We start from the raw sequence: 19619 nt of genomic DNA, 5'->3' as shown, positions 1-19619 counted from the left end.
AAGTGGCAGTGGGCACAGGTGTTAGAAAATGTGCAGTCCTTAAAGTGATCCAAGAGAAAAGATCCTATTTGGAATTTTTGCCTAATTTTTATTCCATCATCTTCTAGACAAGCTGATGCCCAGTGTTAGGAAGTCAATCTGAGAACGTTGCAGGACCTACTGAAACTGAACTTACAGGCCAATCCCATATTGCCTGAATTGTCCCACTCCCAGGAAGACCCAGAGCTCCACAGGAGGGTCTGGACTAATCTGGGACTCTACCTTGAGAATATACTTACTCAGAGGAGTGCACACTGGTGACTCTGGACCCCAAGTCCAGGATCCCCCTTCACCCCGCCTGCTCAGAAAAACACTTTGTGGCCAATGATCATGGCTCTGTACTCTAAAAAGACAGGCTCACCTTGGAGGCCTTCCTTGCCTAATCTTGAGCCCAGTAAGTACTAGGGTCTAGACAGCACACGTTCTCCTGGCTGTCCACGATTCCTTAACTGTCATTTACTGAGGATGTATATATATGCTTCCATTGTCCCTCTCTTACAGTTCCTTTGTGTTCAACAGTGCCCAGTCGCAAGACAGCCAGCATGTGAATGAGGACACAACTTGCCCTCAACCAGAAGCCCAGCTCTCTTCCAAGTGTCAACACCTACAGACATCAGCCATGGAAACTTCTCGCTCCCCTTCACCTCAGTTTGCCCCACAGAAGCTGACAGACAAGCCTCCCCTGCTTATCCATGAAGACAACTCAGCAAGGTATTGTCTTATGGCCCCATGCTATGTATTTATCCCATGCAGGCTTCGAGTGTTTGTTGCTGGAGCCTTGTTGCAGCTTCAAACACTGGGGTAAAACTCGGTCATGGAAAATTGTGTGGGGAAATAAGACATGGCTCAAATGACCAGTTGTGATTTAGTGACATCATGATCCCCTTTGAGCTTAATGCATTTCATTTGCCTTACTCTCTGATACATGCCGACTATGCATGTTTTGCCAGTGATCAAAATCAGGTTTAGCCTAAGTATAAGCTCTTTAGGTAAAGTTGAGTAATGTCCAGTATTTTCATAGTCTTTAAAGTATTCCTTCAGTCCTTTTTTAGGTTGTTTTTTTGAGACAGGCTCTTGATGAATAACCTGGGTTGGTCTTGAACCCACTATGTAGCCTAGACTATGTAACCTAACCTTTCTTTGACCACCTTATCCTATTGCCTCTAGCCTCCAAAGTGCTAAGATAGCCAAGGACTCTATCAACTGAGCTATATCCTTAGCTTCTCAACATACCCCCTTTAACTCTGAAATAACTCAGATAAAAGGCCAAGTGCCATAAGTTACTTCTTTTCAAGCTGTTGGTCAGTGAGGTCTCATAGACTCTAACCATAATAGGTAATTGTCATTGCTCTTGGTTACCTTCCAGAACTTCATGCCTGTTGCCTATTGTAGAAGATGCCACATGCTTGAGTCATAAAACATGGGAAAAGTTGGTAACAATATTAAAGCTTCATTCCCATTGGCTAGCTTTCATAGTCCAAGAAGGTGTTATGGATGATACTAGGGGAGTAATTAACAGCCTTGCCCAGCTTTGAACTCTGGGAAATCTAATCATGAACTGACAAAGTATGCCTACTCATGCAATAGTGACAGGAATGTTAAGGGAGGGTGTTTAAGACCTGTTTCACAAAATGGAACTTATGTCTCCTGCTGTTAACAGTGCATAGACTTATAGGAGAGAACTAACTACTATCATTCTGCTATGTGGACATAGCATTAAACCCTCCCTTAAGTACTTGTCTTTATGCCCATAGGTTGGCGCATCTCTTAACCCTCATCAGAAAAGCTTCTTTTGTAATAGATAGCAATTAACACAGTGATCTACAACTTTTAAACGTGCAGAAAATATGAAACTTTTCAACCCTAAATGGAACATTGATATCACACCTCCTCTTCCCAAAGTTCATTGATCATTGTGGAAGAGTAGTAAGTGACTATAGTGAAACTGATTTCCAGACAGGACAGGGAAGTTGTGCACATAAGCTCACAGTGCCTTTGACTGCATACACAAGATTAAGCCATACAAATCCCAGCATAAATGGAAGCACAAAGTCCCACCCCCTATCTGAGAAGCTATTGGCCATCACTGGCTGCTGGGAGAGGGGGAGTCAGTTTTCTTTCAAGATGTGGCCCTGGAAAGGCTACCCATGCTCCAGTAGATAGCCCTGCACCTGTGTACATACTAACAGCATTAAGTGATCTCAGTGGTTTTAAAAGACAAAACAAAACAAAATTGAGAAGGAATAGTGGAGGAATGTGGGACGGATTTGATGAAAACATAAATATGAAATTCTCAAACAATAAAAATTAAGTTTAGAAAGGACATCAATTATATTATTTCATCTCTGTCTTAGGTTTCTACTGCTATGATATTATACACAATGAACAATAGCAACTTGGGTATGAAAGTGTCACTTTCCCCTCACAGCTTACAGTTCACCATTAAAGGAAGTCAGAGCAGAAACTGAAGCAAGAGACCTTGGAGGGAGAAACACTACTATTGGCCTGCTACCCACGGCAGACTCAGCCTGCTTAATTATACAACCCAGGACTACCTGCCAAAGTGGGAGGGGGACCCCCCCCCATCAATCATTAATCATGAAAATGCTATAGACTTGTCTGTAGGCCAATCTGATGGAGGCATTTCTCAGTTGAGGTTCCTCTTCCCAGAAGACTCTAGCTTGTGTGATGTTAACAAAAATACTAACCAGCACACAGTCTCCAGTGACTGTGTTGAATCCACAGCTTTATGTTTTTGCCTCAGCTGTATTTTATGTTTTAATATCATTTAGTCATCTTTCTATTGGTAGCACAATCTCCAGATTAGATCTGGAGAGAAAATGCTCTGGTCTGGTAGTTTCTGCTTTAATAGAACCCACAGGCTGAGTAGCTTAGAAACAACAGACATGGCCTGTTCCTGTTTCTAGAGACTAGAAGTCCATGGTCAAGAAGGTGTGGCAGATTGAAAAAAGTGCTTCATAGATGGCCCCTTGCTGTGTGCTCACATGGTAAAGGAAGCAGGAAGTTCTTTACTGTTCTTTAATAAAGACACTAATACTATTCATGAGGCTTAATTTTCAAGACGTGAGGAAGAAATGTTGACAGAGCTCTATGAGTTTGATGCCAGCTTGGTATACATAGTGAGACCCTGTCTCCTCCCCCCCCCCAAAAAAACCCAAGGAATTTGGGTACATATACATGTTTTTTTTTTCATACCAATAGAAAAGCAATAAGATGACATGTGTGGTAGACAAACTGTATAATATTTTCTCTTGTCAGTCAGCTTAGGGTGTTATAGCTTCTCAAGTCACTAGAACTACAGTGAACACAATGGGCTTCATAGTGAAACAGTGTCTTACACTGGAGCCCAGGACCTGTGTGAGTCTGGAAGTGGCTTTTTGTCCCAGTGAATACTGGCTGGCTTCTTCCCCTCTCTTCTCTTCTCTTCTCTTCTCTTCTCTTCTCTTCTCTTCTCTTCTCTTCTCTTCTCTTCTCTTTTTTCATTCTTTTCTTCTCTTCTCTCTTTCTTTTCATTCTTTCTCTTTCTTTCCTTCTTTCTTTCCTTCCTTCCTTCCTTTCTTTTCTTTCTTTTCTTTTTTCTTTTCTTTCTTTCTTTCTTTCTTTCTTTCTTTCTTTCTTTCTTTTTTTGAATTAATTACACGTTTTATTTATTTATGCACACAGCCCCCAGAGCAGTTCATGAGGAGGAAAAGAGGGTAACAACATGGTAATTTGTTCTTAAACCTCAAAACTCTGCAGCAAGAATAATATAGTTAAATACCCTTTGACAGAAAAAATACCTCCAAAACTCCTACAAATAATACAGGTTTAACCAATATCTGAAAACACACTGTATCATGTTCAAATAAAACTACTTTCATATTAACATACAATTAACATAATTTTATGAAGAAAACTATGCAATGTCAAAATTATAAAGGCATTGAAGAAGTGTAAATAACTCTCATACTAAAATATTCCAAAACCCGAACACAGGCTTTATTTATTATTAAACAGAACAGGAATAAAACATGCTATTTATCTGTTGTAGAACTTTAAGTGTTGCATGCACATCCATGTGGGTTTGTGAGCACATAGAACCAGCTGCACCTGTGCAGTGACAGATTCAACTGTGAGACATAAAAGGGTTGGCCTCTCTATCCTCTGACCAGGACTCTTTTTATGAGTTAGTTTAATGGATTCTCCTTTAATAAATTTCTGTGGGACAGTGAAAAACCAAAATGTCAGGACTTCTTTTAATTGTCTTTGGACACATCTGATATAAGAAGATAATGAGAGTGGTTTTAGGTTCAGAGAAGCAAAGATTCCTTATTAAGATTTCAGCAAATAAATGACAATATCACTGCCATCAATACAGTTTTATAGATTTGCTAATTATTATCATTTGGAAGGATATACTACTTTCTCCTAAAGCCATGAGAAAGCCAGCTACTATTATATATGAAGTAATATTAGCACAGTATGTTCCTGAAGGGTAGGGATTGGAACTTTCTCCTCTTTTGGTTCCCACTGTCACAACAGGAAGACCATTCATTGTCCTCAGTCTGTGAACAGAAGGGGAACATCAGTCTTGACTCTGTAGCAGAACACAACATTCTGGGAAACTTCAATGTTATGAGTATTTCTCAAAACCATTTCCCATGATAGTTGCTTGTCTTATTGCTGTGACAAAATACTGGACAAGAAGCAACTTAAATAATTCTTTATTTTAATTAATTTATTTTAATTTAATTTTAATTCTTTATTTGAATTTAATTGCTGTATTTTAATTTGATGAGATATTTTAGTTTTCCATGTTTGGGAAAGCATAGAAAGAGGAGCTTGAAGTTGTTGGTCACATTGCCTCTGCAGTCAGGAAACAGAGTGTGGAGAGCTATTGTTCTGAGCACTGTCTTCTTTTTATCTTTTTTTTTTTTTACGGTAAATTTTTTATTTTATTTTTTGAAAATGCATGTAGCATGCATACATTTGGAAAATCTTTCTTTCTTTCTTTCAACTTCGTTTAGTATTTATCACAAATTGGCCAGAAATTCAGCAGTTCTCCTGCCTTAGCCTCCCTAGTGCTAGGATTATAGGCATAAGTTACTATGCCTATCTGGAAACTTGTAGTTTTTAAACTATGTTTGCCCTGGGTAAATCACTGAGACTAATACAGAACAAGTAAATTCCCAGTATACTGCATGGTATCCCTCATAGGGTGGCTTTAGGTATCAATATGTGGGAGACACATGGAACACATGAATAGCCACAGAGTGGAACCCAGGGGAGAAAGTGTTCAGCAATAATTCTAAACACAGCAAATCTCAATATGTATTTTAAGGACATGGAGGAACACCCAGGCACCTGCTGGTATGCAACAATCTACTTTTAGATTTGTGGTAATTCTGTCCACTGATAATTTTTCCTACAAAGGGCGAATTAATAAATGGTGCTTGATGCATTTGTATTGCCCTCAGAATAAAAGCAAGAAATCAAGGAGTATAGCCATAGCTCATGTGATAGAGCATTTGTTTTCCCAGTGCAAGCCCTTGGGAGTTCAATGCTTATTTTCATAAGAAAACAAAATGAATATTAAACAGGTCTCATGTCATTCAGGATCTCTTTATCCAGTGCCTATAGATGTGTGGCAGAATTTGAGTTAGACTGCTAGGCATCCAGAAACCATGAGGGGTCAGATGAGGACACTTTCCAACCTCTGCCTTGTTTTTCTATTTGGCTGATTGACAGTGGGTCTTTGTGTTGGGATCCCTGTGTGAGTTGTGGGTGGAAATCTGTACATGTCAAGATTTCAGAAGACAGCCCTTGTCTTTGCAGAATCGAGCGGGTGATGGACAACAACACCACTGTGAAGATGGTGCCCATAAAAATTGTGCACTCAGAAAGCCAGCCTGAGAAAGAGAGCCGCCAGAGTCTCGCATGCCCAGCCGAGCTGCCCCCACTGCCTAGTGGGCTGGAGAGGGACCAGATCAAGACACTGAGTACATCAGAGCAGTGCTACTCCCGATTCTGTGTGTACACGCGACAGGAGGGGGAAGCCCCTCATAGAGCCCGCCCTCCAGAGCCCCGACCACCCAGCACCCCTGCACCTCCTGTCCGAGATAGCTGTCCTTCCCCTCCCTCCCTCAACTATGGGAAGGCCAAGGAGAAGACCATGGATGACTTGAAGTCTGAAGAATTAGCCAGGGAGATCGTGGGAAAGGACAAGTCTTTGGCTGACATCCTGGACCCCAGCGTGAAGATCAAAACTACCATGGATCTAATGGAGGGAATTTTTCCCAAAGATGAGTACCTCCTAGAGGAAGCTCAGCAGCGAAGGAAGCTGCTCCCCAAAGTCCCCTCACCCAGAGTCACAGAGGACAAGTAAGTAGATGGCACACACACACACACACACACACACACACGGTAGCTGCTTGATTCTCAGTCCCTATTTCATAGGATTAGAAGGGAAAGAAGGGACTTAGGGTATATCGATACTCATGATTGCTTCTGCGGAGAGGTGATGGTTTTTCTTGGGGTCCTCAAACTTAGCACTGTTTGGTAAGATTTAAAATTTCCATACCTGGATTTAGCAGAGGCAAGGTGATGCCCACTGCAGCAAATGTCCTTAACTTACAGCTGACATGATTATGGTAGTACCCACAAGTCCTCTCCAGTTTTGTCTATCACACTGGAGAATGAGGCACTCCTGCCATCTAGTGGAAAGACAGTAGGTACTACTAAAGATCTTATAGTGTGTGAGACAGCCCATCTACTGATGTGAGGCTAACTGTCTACCCCATTGCCTGACTTGTGTCCATCATCTAATCTCTGCATTTAATGCGCATATGATGTGCCTGTCTATCCATTTGTTTTTGAAGTAGGGGCCCTCTAAAAAGCTTGGGCTCCCTTAAATGTGATCCTGCTACCTCAGCTTCCTGAATGCTAGATTTATAGGATCTACCACCATACCTACCTGTCTCCCTCCCACCCACTTCTTGATAATGTTGAAATTGAATCCAGGTCCTCTTATATACTAAGTAAATTTGTCGTCACTAAGTTACAAGCCACACTCATTTTATTTTGTTTTGAGACAAGTTAACTGAACTGACTTTGAACTCAAAACCTCTTCCTGCCTTAGATTCCTAAGCACTGATATTGCACATATGTGCTACCTACCACACTTGGCTGTTTATCTTAGGTTGATCTATACAGCTATCATGTAATCTTTACCTACATTTAATCTGTGTGTCTTTTGTCTACCTGCCCTTCACCTACTTTTGAAGCACATTACAAAGTCTGCCCTTAATCAAATAGTATTTTCTTGCATTAGAAATGGTTTTTATCTGTTTAAATTTCAATTACCTAGGGCCTAAGGATGCACCTCAGAGGTAAAATATTTACCTAGAATGTGTACGGCCTTGAATATAATCCCAATTACTGATGGGATAAGAATAGCTATTTTGCTTTTAAGGGAGACACGTGACAGTGTCTAAAGACATTTTTCTTTGCTATATCTGGGGGCATGCAGTTGCTATCTGGTATATGGAACCCAGAAGTTCTCTTCAAGATTCAGCAGAGCATAGGATAGCCCAACACATGCATAAGTGTGCATATGCGTACACACACACACACACACACACACACACACATTTTTAAAAATTGAAATCTTGTAGCCTGGATTGGTAGATACAGTTGCATGTGAGAGTACTTGCCCAATATGGCAAGGTCCACAGTTTCTAACTTACTACTGAAAAACAATGGCAGTAATGAATGATAGTCTGTGAATTTTGTGTGTATTGATAGGAAAAGTTTTTTATTTTGTTTTTTTAAAACTCTTGTCCTTCTCTCAGTGCTTCTCTCAGTACCATTTGTTACACCCTAGGTACTAGGTTCAAAGAGTGTACATGTGTCACAGCTGATTAAAATTTTGGCCTCTTCACCCAGGAAACAGGACCCAGGTGTGCCAGGGGTTGTGTCCTTGGCCACCAATTCTACTTATTACAGCACATCAGCCCCTAAGGCAGAACTGCTTATCAAGATGAAGGATCTGCAGGAGCCTGAGGAGTATTCAGCAGGTGACTTGGATCATGACCTTTCTGTTAAGAAGGTAAGACAGAGAAGAACAAAATCCCCTGCCTTCTGAGCATGGTGACTAATGCCTGTAATCTCAGCACTAAGAAGGCTGAGACAGGAGAGTGACAAGTTTGAGTCAGTCTATGCTGTGTGTGTGGTAAGTTCAAGGCCAGCCTGGGCTTCACAGTGCAATCCTTCCTCAAAAAACAAAAAACCCCACAAAAATCCTTCCCTCAAAATTGTATGTTGGGTCACTGAAAGGCACTCGTTTGTCACCTCAGCAGAGACCTTGCCCAGCATCTCTGAGTGCATTTGTACTTGCTTTTCAAGGAAGACATGGGCATGAATAAGATGTTCATGCTTAATTCTGTTCTAAGCCTTCTACAAAACTCTGCCCAGCTGTAGGCAGACTAGAGAAAGGATCCCTCTGTAAGGGACCCTATGCTCTCATAGGAATTATGTAATGCCACCACCACCAGCAACAACAACAAAAAGATGTCTAACATAGGCTTGGTAAACCTTACCGTTCTGCCTGCTTTTGGAAATAGGTTTTATTGAAACATATCCACATCCATTTGTTTACATATTGACTGCCACTGACCCTGTAACCTACAAGGAGTAAAACATCTCCTCTCTAGCCCCTAGTGGGAATAGTTTGTCAACCCTTGTTATTCTATATCAGGTATCGGACAGTTGGAACAGGGTGAATGAACAAAGAGAAATGCCTGATTCTAGAGACCCAGAGCAGTGCCAGAGCTCAAGTCCCAGAAATGAGTGCTGTGTGAGGGAAAAGTGAAGCAGGTGTAGATGCCCTATGGGAAGAGCTTGGTGGTCTTAGGGAGAAGCAGCAGAAAGTAAGGCTTCAGCTTTCTGAACTAGGAAAGAAGGTTGGAAATTAATTAATTCATGGTATGTGACACCCATTACAGTCACTGCAAGGACAGTGTTATCTCTATTGCTGCAAACCTGGTCATTTGAAAGATAGCATAGATTGATCTTAATTATATTAGAAATGTTAGGGAGGGAGTACCATGAACTATTTATACATTAAAAAAATCATTTCAGTGGATTTTGGGAATTAAATATGGAGATGAGTGTTTAGTCTCTCAAGAGACTTTGAATTAGAGTATTATGTATTTTATTCTAGTTGTATGTCCATATTTTTTAAAAACAACATCTTCAGTTTTTGTCCTCATAAAACAAGTCACAGAATTTGAAGCATTTTAATTTAGGCCACACTGTACATACAAAGAGCTACTTTCTTTACAGTGAAGCCTTGTTATTTCCTATTGCAATGCATTTGGAAGTGCATATCCTGACCAAGGACATAGCCCATTGGGAGAATACATACCCAGCTTGTATTAGAGCCTGGATTCTTTCTCTAACACTCTACCCTACAAAATATATCAAAATATCTTTAACATCAAAGTATACTACCAATCTACAATCTTAGCATTCCGGAGGAAGAGGGAAGAGGATTAGCACAAGTTCAGGGTCAGTCTGGGATACATAGCCAGCTTGTACACCATCCAGAGTTACATAGCAAGTCCATCTCAGAAATGCCACCCAAAAAAAACAATTTAAAAAGTGATCTCACCCACCTTTGTTTATATAGTGTTCTATCTATTTTCTCTGAGAGGCACCAGGACCTAAGATACTGTGTCACTAGAAGCCACTACTTTGGGTGAATCACAGTTTGAACATTTTTTATTTTATTTATTTATTTGTGGACACAGACTCATGTTATATAGTCCAGGCTGGCCTCTAACTTGTTGTCTTCCTGCTTCAGCCTCCTGGATTCTGAGATTACATGCAACAATATACCCAGCCAGACTTACATTTTTAGATAGTAAAGATTAATTTGGCCATTCATCCACCCCATTCTTGGGATGAAAGTGCTCTATCCATAAACTGCATCCTAATCTTCCTTTTAATTAAAACAGAAAAGTGTGTGTGCATTAGGGGTGGGGTTCTTTGTGTGTGCTGTACACATTTGTATTTGTTATATTTACTTTAGTTTTTTTAGAGAGAATCTTGCTACATAGCCTTGTCTGGCCTGGTACTTCATATGTAGCCCAGGCTGGTCTTAAATCCCTTATATTCTACTGCCTCAGCAACCTCAGTGTTAGACAGGCATGAACAACTATAGCCAGCTCTACATTTTATTTTTACTTTTGCTCTTTGAAAATCAATGCTTGATGACTAGAGAGATGGCTCTTGGGTAAAATGCTTGCTATGAAAGCATGAGGACTGAAGTTCTGAACAGACATAAATATATATGCATAGCAGTCTGCTTGTAATTCCAGTGCTCAGGAGACAAAGACAGGGACTCCACAGAGCAAGCTGACTAGCTAGAATAGCCAATTCATCATTGTCTGGTTTCAAACAAGAGACCCTGCTTGAATATAATAAAATGACAATCAAGAGTAACACTCGTCATGTCAACCTCTAGCCTTCACATACATACCTGCACATCATATACACATACAGCGGAGTCAGGGTACACCCAGGATCCTAGCATTGAGGTTGATGCAGGAGGACCATAAATTGTAGGCCACCCTATCACTATACAGAAAAACTATCTCAACAACAGTAACAATAAAACACCAGAAACAAAATTAGTTCTTTAAGGTTAGGGATATAGCTTAGTGACATAGTACACGCTTAACATGTAAGAGGTCCTGCGTTTGATCCCTAGAACTACACACAAAAATAAAAATAATAATAATAAAACTTATTTTTTCATTCAGTGGTTATCAGCTTTCCTAATGCTGAGACCCTTCATACAGTTCCTCATGTTATGGTGACCCTCAACCATAAAATTATTTTCATTGGTACTTCATAACTATAGTTTTGCTACTGTTAGGAATCATAATGTAAATATCTGTTTTCCAATGGTCTTAGGCAATCCCTGTCAAAGAGTTATTCTATCCCCCAAAGGAGTCACATCCCATAGTATGAGAACTACTGTTTTAATTGCTTGTGTAGCAGGTGGGCTATAGTGTTATTGTTTACAGGTCTGTCTGAAGAAGACAGAGTTCTAGAAACAAATGCCTGGTGGTGGCTGCACAGCAGTGTGAATGTGCTAAATTTCACATTACCACACACTTAAAATGGTTAAAATAATAGGTCTATATATTTTAGTGATGCATGCTTAGGATGAATAAGGCCCAGAGTTATCCCCAGCACTATAAAAAAGTGAAAGTTGAAATGGTTTATGGTACGTATAATTTTCCATAGAAACTTATTTGTATTCTGGTCAGATCAAAGAGAGCAGATTACACTGAAAGATGTTTCAGAATGTCACTGACATTCCTTTACATGTTACTTTTACCTTTTTGTAATGAGATACTTGGCAGACAACTTCAGAGAAGGACAGTTTCTTGTTAACAACGATGGTTTCATAGACTGAATACTCCCATAGTAGGTATGATATGATGGAGCAGAGCTGTTGAGCTCATTATAGTTAGGACGTAGAACAAAATAGCAACAAAAAGAGCAAGATACAGCACCTCAGATCAAGTCCACTCTGTCAGTCCTCCAACCAGGCTCCACTTTCCACAGTTCTACCACCTTCCAACAGATTTTTCAAATTCTGAAATGGTAGATGGATAAAACCATTAATTAGGTCAGAGCTCCAAGATCTTTTTTTTATTATTATTAAATATCATCTTCATTAAATTTCCAATGGTGAAACCTTTCCCAATTTTCTCCCTCCCCAAAGACCCCCATCCCTCCTCCCACCCCCTGCCTCTACATATATATGCCCTTCCACCCGACCCACTCCCACCCCACCCCCCACCCCAATTTCCCTTTGTTGGGGCATCTATTGAGTCTTCACCTGGCCAAGGACCACTGATGCCCAACAAGGCATTCCTCTGACACATTTTTGGCTGGAACCATGTGTACCCCTTGGTTGATGGCTTAGTTCCTGGGAGTCCTAGGGTGTCTGGGTGACCAAAATCATTGTTCTTTCCATGGAGCTGTAAACCCCTTCAAGAGCTCCAAGATCTAATTGTCTCTGAAAACATCCTTCTAGATACATTATGACCTGTACTTGATGACTCTGCTAACAAGTTTCAGTCCAGTCAAGTTGACAATCAAAATTAATTGCCAGACTTTGTGTACTTTTCTTTTTTTTCTCTTTGATCTTTGAGACAGGGTTTCTTTGTGTAGCCCTGGCTATTCTGGAACTCACTCTGTAGACCAGGCCTCTAACTCAGAGATCTGCCTGCCTCTGTTTCCTGAGTGTTGCGAATCCTTTATCACTGACTAGCCCTATACACCAGCCCTCTTTTGTTTTTTTTAAATATATTTATATATATATATCAGAGTTTATATATTCAGTAAATACAATTTCTTTTAACATTTGTGTATGTAAGGGGTGGGTATGCATCCACATACCACAGCACATGCACAGAGGTTAGAGTACAATTAGTATGAGACTGGAGCTCAAGTCATCAAACTTGGCAAAAAGCACCTTTGTCTGCTGAGCTACTTCTTTGGCTCATATAAACTAGGTAGCTTATATTTAACCAGGAGGCTTTCCCTTCTCACTAGTTTTACAAACCCCCCTATTATCAGCAAAGACTGATACACCCAATCTGGCTCAATTCTGCCCAAGCTGTATGTAATTTGGCTACACTAACGTTGGGCACCAGCTTGGGATAATCCTAACAAGTGTGCCCATGCCTCCCTGTGCCCTACAGCAAGAACTCATCGACAGTATCAGCCGCAAGCTGCAGGTGCTCCGCGAAGCACGTGAGAGCCTGCTGGAGGATATCCAAGCCAACAATGCTCTTGGGGATGAGGTGGAAGCCATTGTGAAAGATGTCTGCAAGCCCAATGAGTTTGACAAGTTCCGGATGTTCATTGGGGACCTGGACAAAGTGGTGAACCTCCTGCTGTCACTGTCAGGACGCCTGGCCCGTGTGGAAAATGCCCTTAATAATTTAGATGACAATCCTTCTCCTGGAGATCGGGTACATGCAAACACATCTGTCTGGGAAATGGAAAATGTTGAGAGGCTATCCTTAAGGTGCTAAGAAAGTCAGCTCTTAGACGCCTCATACTATCTGTGCATGGCCTATGCACTATCTAGAGTGTGGTACTCTGATATATCTGGGGTCCATTCTCTTGGTTTCCTTTCAAATGACAGAACAAGCTAAGTAGATTCAGGGAGTCGGGCATAAGCATTTATCACCATGTGTACCTTCAGTCAGTTTTCTTGTACTCCAGAGAAGTATCTCCCTTTCTGGCTTTATTTCAGGTTGTATTTTAGTTAAACTCTACATTCTTTGCATATTATGGAACTTAACATCCTTATTAAGGAAATACCTACTCTACTCTCCTACCACTATCTCAGAAGCCTTCAGGCACCTATGTGGTTCAACAGCTTGAAACACATTTATAGACCCAGTTAATGTCTGCTTATCTTCTGAGTGGAGTAAGTCAGCCTTACCTGGCCTCTTTCCAAGAAACTATCTCATTGGTTTGTCTTGAGCCTAACAAAGCAAGGTGCTCGTTAAAGTTTGTATGGTCATGGGCATGCCAACGAGAAGTTCTGGTTCGGGCCACATTTAGTAACAGGTAATGGCCCCTCTTTCCTGACCTCTTTCTGCCAGTCTCCATGTGAAGACATTGAATGCATTCATCTCTTCCTTTCTTAGCTTCTTTCATCTTAGAGTTGGTAGGGCTTCTACTGGATGTGTGTATTCTGTAAACTGTAATCAGTGATTGTGAGTTTTATGCATTATGTCCCTCAACCCCAAGCAAGACACTGTACCCCCCCTCCCAAACAGGACATGCTAAGGAGTTAAGGGCTGTTCCATTACAATCCTCCCAGCAGTTCTGTCCTCTGTGTCTTGCTTTTCTGTTCTTTTCTTTGTCTTCGTAGCACCTGTCAACGAGTTTAATTCTTCTCTAGAATCAATCTTAGCCTGTATGTATGCACGCGCCTCTCCCTCTACTTTCCCTCTCATTCTAGATATTGAACCCATGGTCTCAGACTAGGAACACTCTCTACCACAGGGTTATAGCCTCAATCTTACTTTTGCTATCTGCCCAGACTCCTGAGTAGCTGAGATTATTAGCCTGTGTCCCCAGGCTCACCTTTATCATAGTATTCCCCCTTTTCGATTTTGGAACTAACAGGTGCCCAAAGTCCTTTGCCCCTTTGAAGCATGTCAGAACTTTGTAGTTGCTAGTCCCTGATTTTAAGGCACATGAGGGGAAGAAGGCACAGACAGAAAGGAAAACTGAGAGATGGCTTTTGGGAGGGGCAGGAAGGAAGAACTGTAAAGAAGCTAGCCAGTTACTTGTAGACCACATTCTAGTCACTCCTATGGGGATCCCATGTGGCGTCAAGGTTTCCATGGATAGCTGTGAGTCTCCAAAAGCTGCAGGGCTTCTAAGGGGTTAGCCACTCTGCTTTAGTCCTGCCTCAACTGAACTTTCTGTCTCCCTCGCCCTCAATAGCAGTCACTGTTGGAGAAACAGAGAGTCCTAACTCAGCAGCATGAGGATGCCAAGGAGCTTAAAGAGAACCTGGACCGTCGTGAGCGCATTGTGTTCGACATCCTGGCCACCTACCTCAGCGAGGAGAGCCTGGCTGACTATGAGCACTTTGTGAAGATGAAGTCAGCTCTCATCATTGAGCAGCGAGAGCTGGAAGATAAAATCCACCTGGGTGAAGAGCAGCTCAAGTGTTTGTTTGACAGCCTACAGCCCGAGAGAAGCAAATGAAAGGCCTATTCCTGCAGAAGGTGGACATCGAGTCTTGGAGATTAATGCCTGGGACTACAAGAGTGAACCTAAGCCTATTTGCCCATCTCTGGAGAGACACACTCTGGAGCCACAAGGCTAGTAAAAAAGCAATAATGTCCTGCTAGTATGTGATGATTTATTTATGATTTTCATTTTTGTTAGTTTGCTGAGCATAGTTTTGTATCACGTGTGATTTCACAGAATGCCAGGCTTTGCTAGTCAACAAGGGTTTCCTAGCCCTCCTTTGCAGCAGTGGCACCACTGTTCCTCCCTTGTATAGATGCCAAATACATCCCTACAGTACATAAGAGGGAAGCCCCTTGTGATTTAGCCAGGCATGGGCTGCTGTGTGTTCTGTCCTTGTTCATTTAACAATGTGAGCATTCATCATTCTGTCATCATGACATTCTCTGACCCAGTAAAAATCAGTGATGATAATTTATTGATGTGTGGAAAACATGAACGTTTCCTAGTAGTTAAAAACTAATTATAAAATGAACAGCCTACATATTAGATTCATTCATTCCAAGATTAAAATTATCACATAACTTGTATGCATGTTTTGAAACACCCTAAGCAGATAGTATCCTTCTTGTCACATCTTAAATAATTTCTAGCCAAATGATATTAATTGGTTAAAAGTGTATCTACTAATAATGTTATTGCTTGCTCTTTATTTCTTGAGACCAATGGGATATTTGAAGTTTCCTTCCCCAGAACACTAATTTTTTTGTGTGTACATGATCTTTAATGATAATCAGTGGTTTATCTCTTTTTTTGTTGTTGTTGTTGCCATGGGCCTCATGCCATGTACCTTAACACTTAAGACTCCATCCAATGATCAGAGGTCATGTAGAGTGACTAGTGCTTACATTTGAAACAGAGTTTTGTCCTTAACAGTTCAAATGGCAAGATGACAAATAGAGTGTTACTCATTAAAGCTACACTGTCATCCTGTTGGTGTCCAGTTTACAGGACAGAGATTGGGAAAAGACATTTGTAAATCATGTGTCTGACTTGGTGCTCATTTTGATTTTTGCTATTATTTGTTTGTTTTAGAGGAGTCTAACCCAGATTGGCTTCAAACTCCCTATATAGTCCAATGACCTTGAACTCCTGATCCTCCTGCCTCCACTTCCTGAGTTCTGGGTTTAGCAGCATATCCCACTTCAGGACTTCATACATCTATCTGATAAAGGATTTGTATAAAGAACTTCCACCACCCAACAGTACAAATGGTTTGGAAAAAAAAGTGGGCAAAAGACTTGACTAGGCACTTCACCAAAGAGGATATATGTATGGCAGATTAACACATGAAAAATGTTCAGCTACCAATAGCGTGTATAACTTACTATGTTAAATGTGTGTAGATTTGGTGTAGTTCAAAGGTGTTTATGTAACTAAATGCATGGTGAGTGATGAGCAAGTCCCCCTGGTGACTTGATATTTAGGCATCACTAGTCTTTGTTCTATCAAGGGATTATTTAATTCGTATGTTCTCCTGAGACTGCAGCAGATACCAAGATTTCCCTCTCTTAGCAGTAGGCATACCTTTTCCAAAATACACATGCACACTTACATCCATGTGTATGTGCATGTGTTCACAGTCCCACACACAGTAGTCTTAAAAGGACCAGAATCCATGCTTCTTGAGCCAGAGAAACAGACGTTGACAGCATAAGCTCTGGTGAAGATGATATAGCGTCCTCCAAATAGCTGAGTCAAGATGGGCGAGCTTCTGTACTGCAGACCACGGATGGCATAGTTGACAGCTTATCACAGTCAGTCAGAAGAGAATCTTTGCAAAAGTGTTGATTCCTATTAAATGAAGCTACTCTACCTTTTAAAGTCCCTGATCTGCCACTGTTTCTTCTTCCACTTGGTCATCACTTGCTGTGAATGTGGGTCATGTCAGTAAACACGATGCTGGCTCTCCACAAACTTTCCAAGGAATTGAGGACTATTTTGTTTTTAATTTACACCAAGCTATTTACCTGTGGTTCTTTACCCCCAAATACAGTGTTGTGAACATTTTAATGATATGTGTGTGTAACATGTGAGTAATGGAATTTTGTCTATAACCTGCCTTTTCGTGTTTCTTCAGGATTGTCTGTTATGGGAAACAATAGTGCTCTAGCATGCTTGTAATGAAACATAACAATTATGACCTTCCTGTCCATTCCCTATTTGCCTGTTCCATGTCTGATTAGCAGGGACCCAAGAATTTCAGAGAGTCCATGTACATTTGTCTATGACTTGTGATATTACTGCATAAGAAACAATCTGGTGCTAATGGTTGGTCCTTGGCATGCATAGGCGTGGGCATGGGCACAGCTATGGAACTCTCTGTACATATACTGACCTTGCTTGTGGTCAGCTTTTGTGGCTTTACCCTGAACTCTGCCCTGGCAAATATGCACATTCATGCTTGATGCTTACCACTTATCAACAGATCCTCTTGCTTGACTTTAACAGAATAAATAGTGTCTCTTCAAATGAAAGAAGAATGTCTTTATTTCCTACTATATAGTTTGTAAAAAAAGAATAAAAATACCAGTGCTGGGCATATAGCCCACAGGAAAAGGGTATGAGCATGGTCCCCTGAGTTCAAATAGTAGCATTCCTCCTCCAGAAAATATCCTAAGCCTGGCACAGCAGCAAACACCTGCAATCCCAGTCCTTAGAGTGATGCAGAGCTGGACCCAAAGCACAGTTGTTCCTTCTGTATACTGGTGCCAAACATATCCCTAAAGGGGCATGGTAGATAAAATTCTTGTGATTTAGTTTGATGCAGGCTGTTGTGTATTTTGTCCTTTCTATGTCAACAGTGTGACCACTTATTACATATATCATAATTCTGTGACCCAACAAAAATCAGTGGTAATAATTAATGTGTAGAAATATAAATGGTTTCCTGGTAGTTAAAAACAAACTAAAATGAACAGCATGGCGTGTACTCAGTCAAAGATTAAAATCTTAGGTGCATTAACATACATACTACAATGCTATTTTTTAATGACATTGTCCTTTGTACTACCACTTTATAAGCAGTCTTTCTAATTTTTTAGTCTCCCTCATGACTATGGCCTGTCCATTCTACTGATCTCTTGCAATCTGGCTTAATTCCCACAGCTTTCTCTTTCACCTTACTGGGCACATGCAGGTAGAAATGTAGGGTTCTTTGGGGGGTTGTAGCAGGAGGTGTGGGTCTGGAATACATAGTTAATCTGTTGAATCTGATGTTTGCTGAGCACAAAGTGCTTTGTCTGATGGGAACTTTAGTCTGAGTAGTGTGTTATCCTCCACCTGGTTCATCTTGGAACCTCAGAAGCAGCCCATTACTTTAATTCAAGTGTTAATGTTCATTCTTTTCAAAGCATCGTTCTTAGAGATGCACCATAGTACCCATTTTCACATAGGCAGAGGCAAAATGAACAGTTCAAGGCCAGCCTTGGCTACTCAATGAATATGAGAACAGATGGCCTACATTAGACCTTGTCTCAGATAAAATAACAGCAAAGATAGTACACTGTGTTGAGCCTGGTTATCTAGCTTACCTGATGCCCTGGGCAACAAGGGGTATCATCGTCCAGGTGTATGCCAGCTGAGGATGTATTAGCCCACACTTCCATGATTTAAATCTCTTATCTTCATCCACAAATTTAATTGTGTTCTTCATGTAACTACTTGTTGCCTCGCCTCTGATGGGACAGGCATTTTCTACGATCTCAGAAGAAGCATACATAATTATTCTCTGATCTTTCCTGACCATGTGCTGCTTAAAGTATCTGTTCTGATTGGTTTTTGGTGTTTTGTGTTTTATTTTTGGTGTGTGTGTGTGTGTGTGTGTGTGTGTGTGTGTGTTTTGTATGTGCACAACTTAAACCAGAGTTGTCAGGGAAGAGGAACCTCAATTGAGAAAATAATGTCTCCATCAGATGGCCTGCAGGCAAGTCTAAAGGGCATTTTACTGTTTAATAATGTGGGAGGGTCCAGCCCACTGCCCTTGGGCAGGTACACGTGAATTGTATAAGAAAGTAGCTTTGCTCCATGTTCCTGCCTTGAGTCCTGCCCTGACTTCCCCGGATGATGAACTACAATTATAAGCTGAAATAAATTAAGAGGCCTTCCTTTCAAAACTAGTTTTTTGTCCACTCATTGTAGCAGATGCTTGTAATCCTAGTTACTGTACAAGTTGAGGAGGAGTGTGACTTCAAGCCCAGCTTGAGCAATTTAATAAGACTGTATCAAGGAGGGGGAAGTGGGGCTGGGCTAATTTAGTAGTAGAGTTCTTTCCTAGTATGCAAGGGATCCTAGCTTCAGTTTCCAGTACTAGAAAAATTTTGTTCAGGATTAGTCAGCCAAAAGGATGGTTGTAAATATGGTCATTTCCAGGATTGCTCAAACATTAGAAGGGATTTCTGCTGTCAGCCTGTAATAGCCCCTGACCCTCCATGTCCCGAGTAGTTCTATTAGGAACTCCACAACCCTCAGTGTTTTTCTGTCTCACCTTTCATTCCCACATTTCATTTGGATTTGCATTCAAACCCACCATTCATCTACCTCCTGGTGCATTCTGACCTTGCAGTTGAAGGCAGGTCTCAAGCATGCCCTCATCTTATCTCCTTACTTCCTAACACTTAAGGCAATTTGGAGAAAAATACCTTCAAGAAACTTCCACCTCTTTTTTATCATTATTTTCTATATTCTTTGTTTACATTCTAAATGATTTTCCCTTTCCT

At 40.9% G+C, this 19619-nt stretch overlaps 1 protein-coding gene across 1 annotated transcript in view; it reads left to right on the top strand.

Annotated features, from left to right (window-relative positions):
* The window catches only part of Shroom2 (shroom family member 2), a 142007-nt gene extending 124303 nt beyond the window's left edge, over nucleotides 1-17704 (top strand). The window contains exons 6-10 of the mRNA XM_052171428.1: nucleotides 559-750; nucleotides 5875-6420; nucleotides 7984-8146; nucleotides 12822-13094; nucleotides 14590-17704. Coding sequence (XP_052027388.1) covers nucleotides 559-750; nucleotides 5875-6420; nucleotides 7984-8146; nucleotides 12822-13094; nucleotides 14590-14856 — 1441 coding nt within the window. The 3' untranslated portion in view covers nucleotides 14857-17704. The remainder of the gene's footprint in view (nucleotides 1-558; nucleotides 751-5874; nucleotides 6421-7983; nucleotides 8147-12821; nucleotides 13095-14589) is intronic.
* Nucleotides 17705-19619: the final 1915 nt, after the last annotated feature.

The sequence above is a fragment of the Apodemus sylvaticus genome, chromosome X (assembly GCF_947179515.1).
Source record: "Apodemus sylvaticus chromosome X, mApoSyl1.1, whole genome shotgun sequence".
NCBI lineage: Eukaryota > Metazoa > Chordata > Mammalia > Rodentia > Muridae > Apodemus > Apodemus sylvaticus.
The sequence above is the reverse complement of the archived record's forward strand: the minus strand, read 5'-3'. Positions and strand labels throughout refer to the sequence as shown.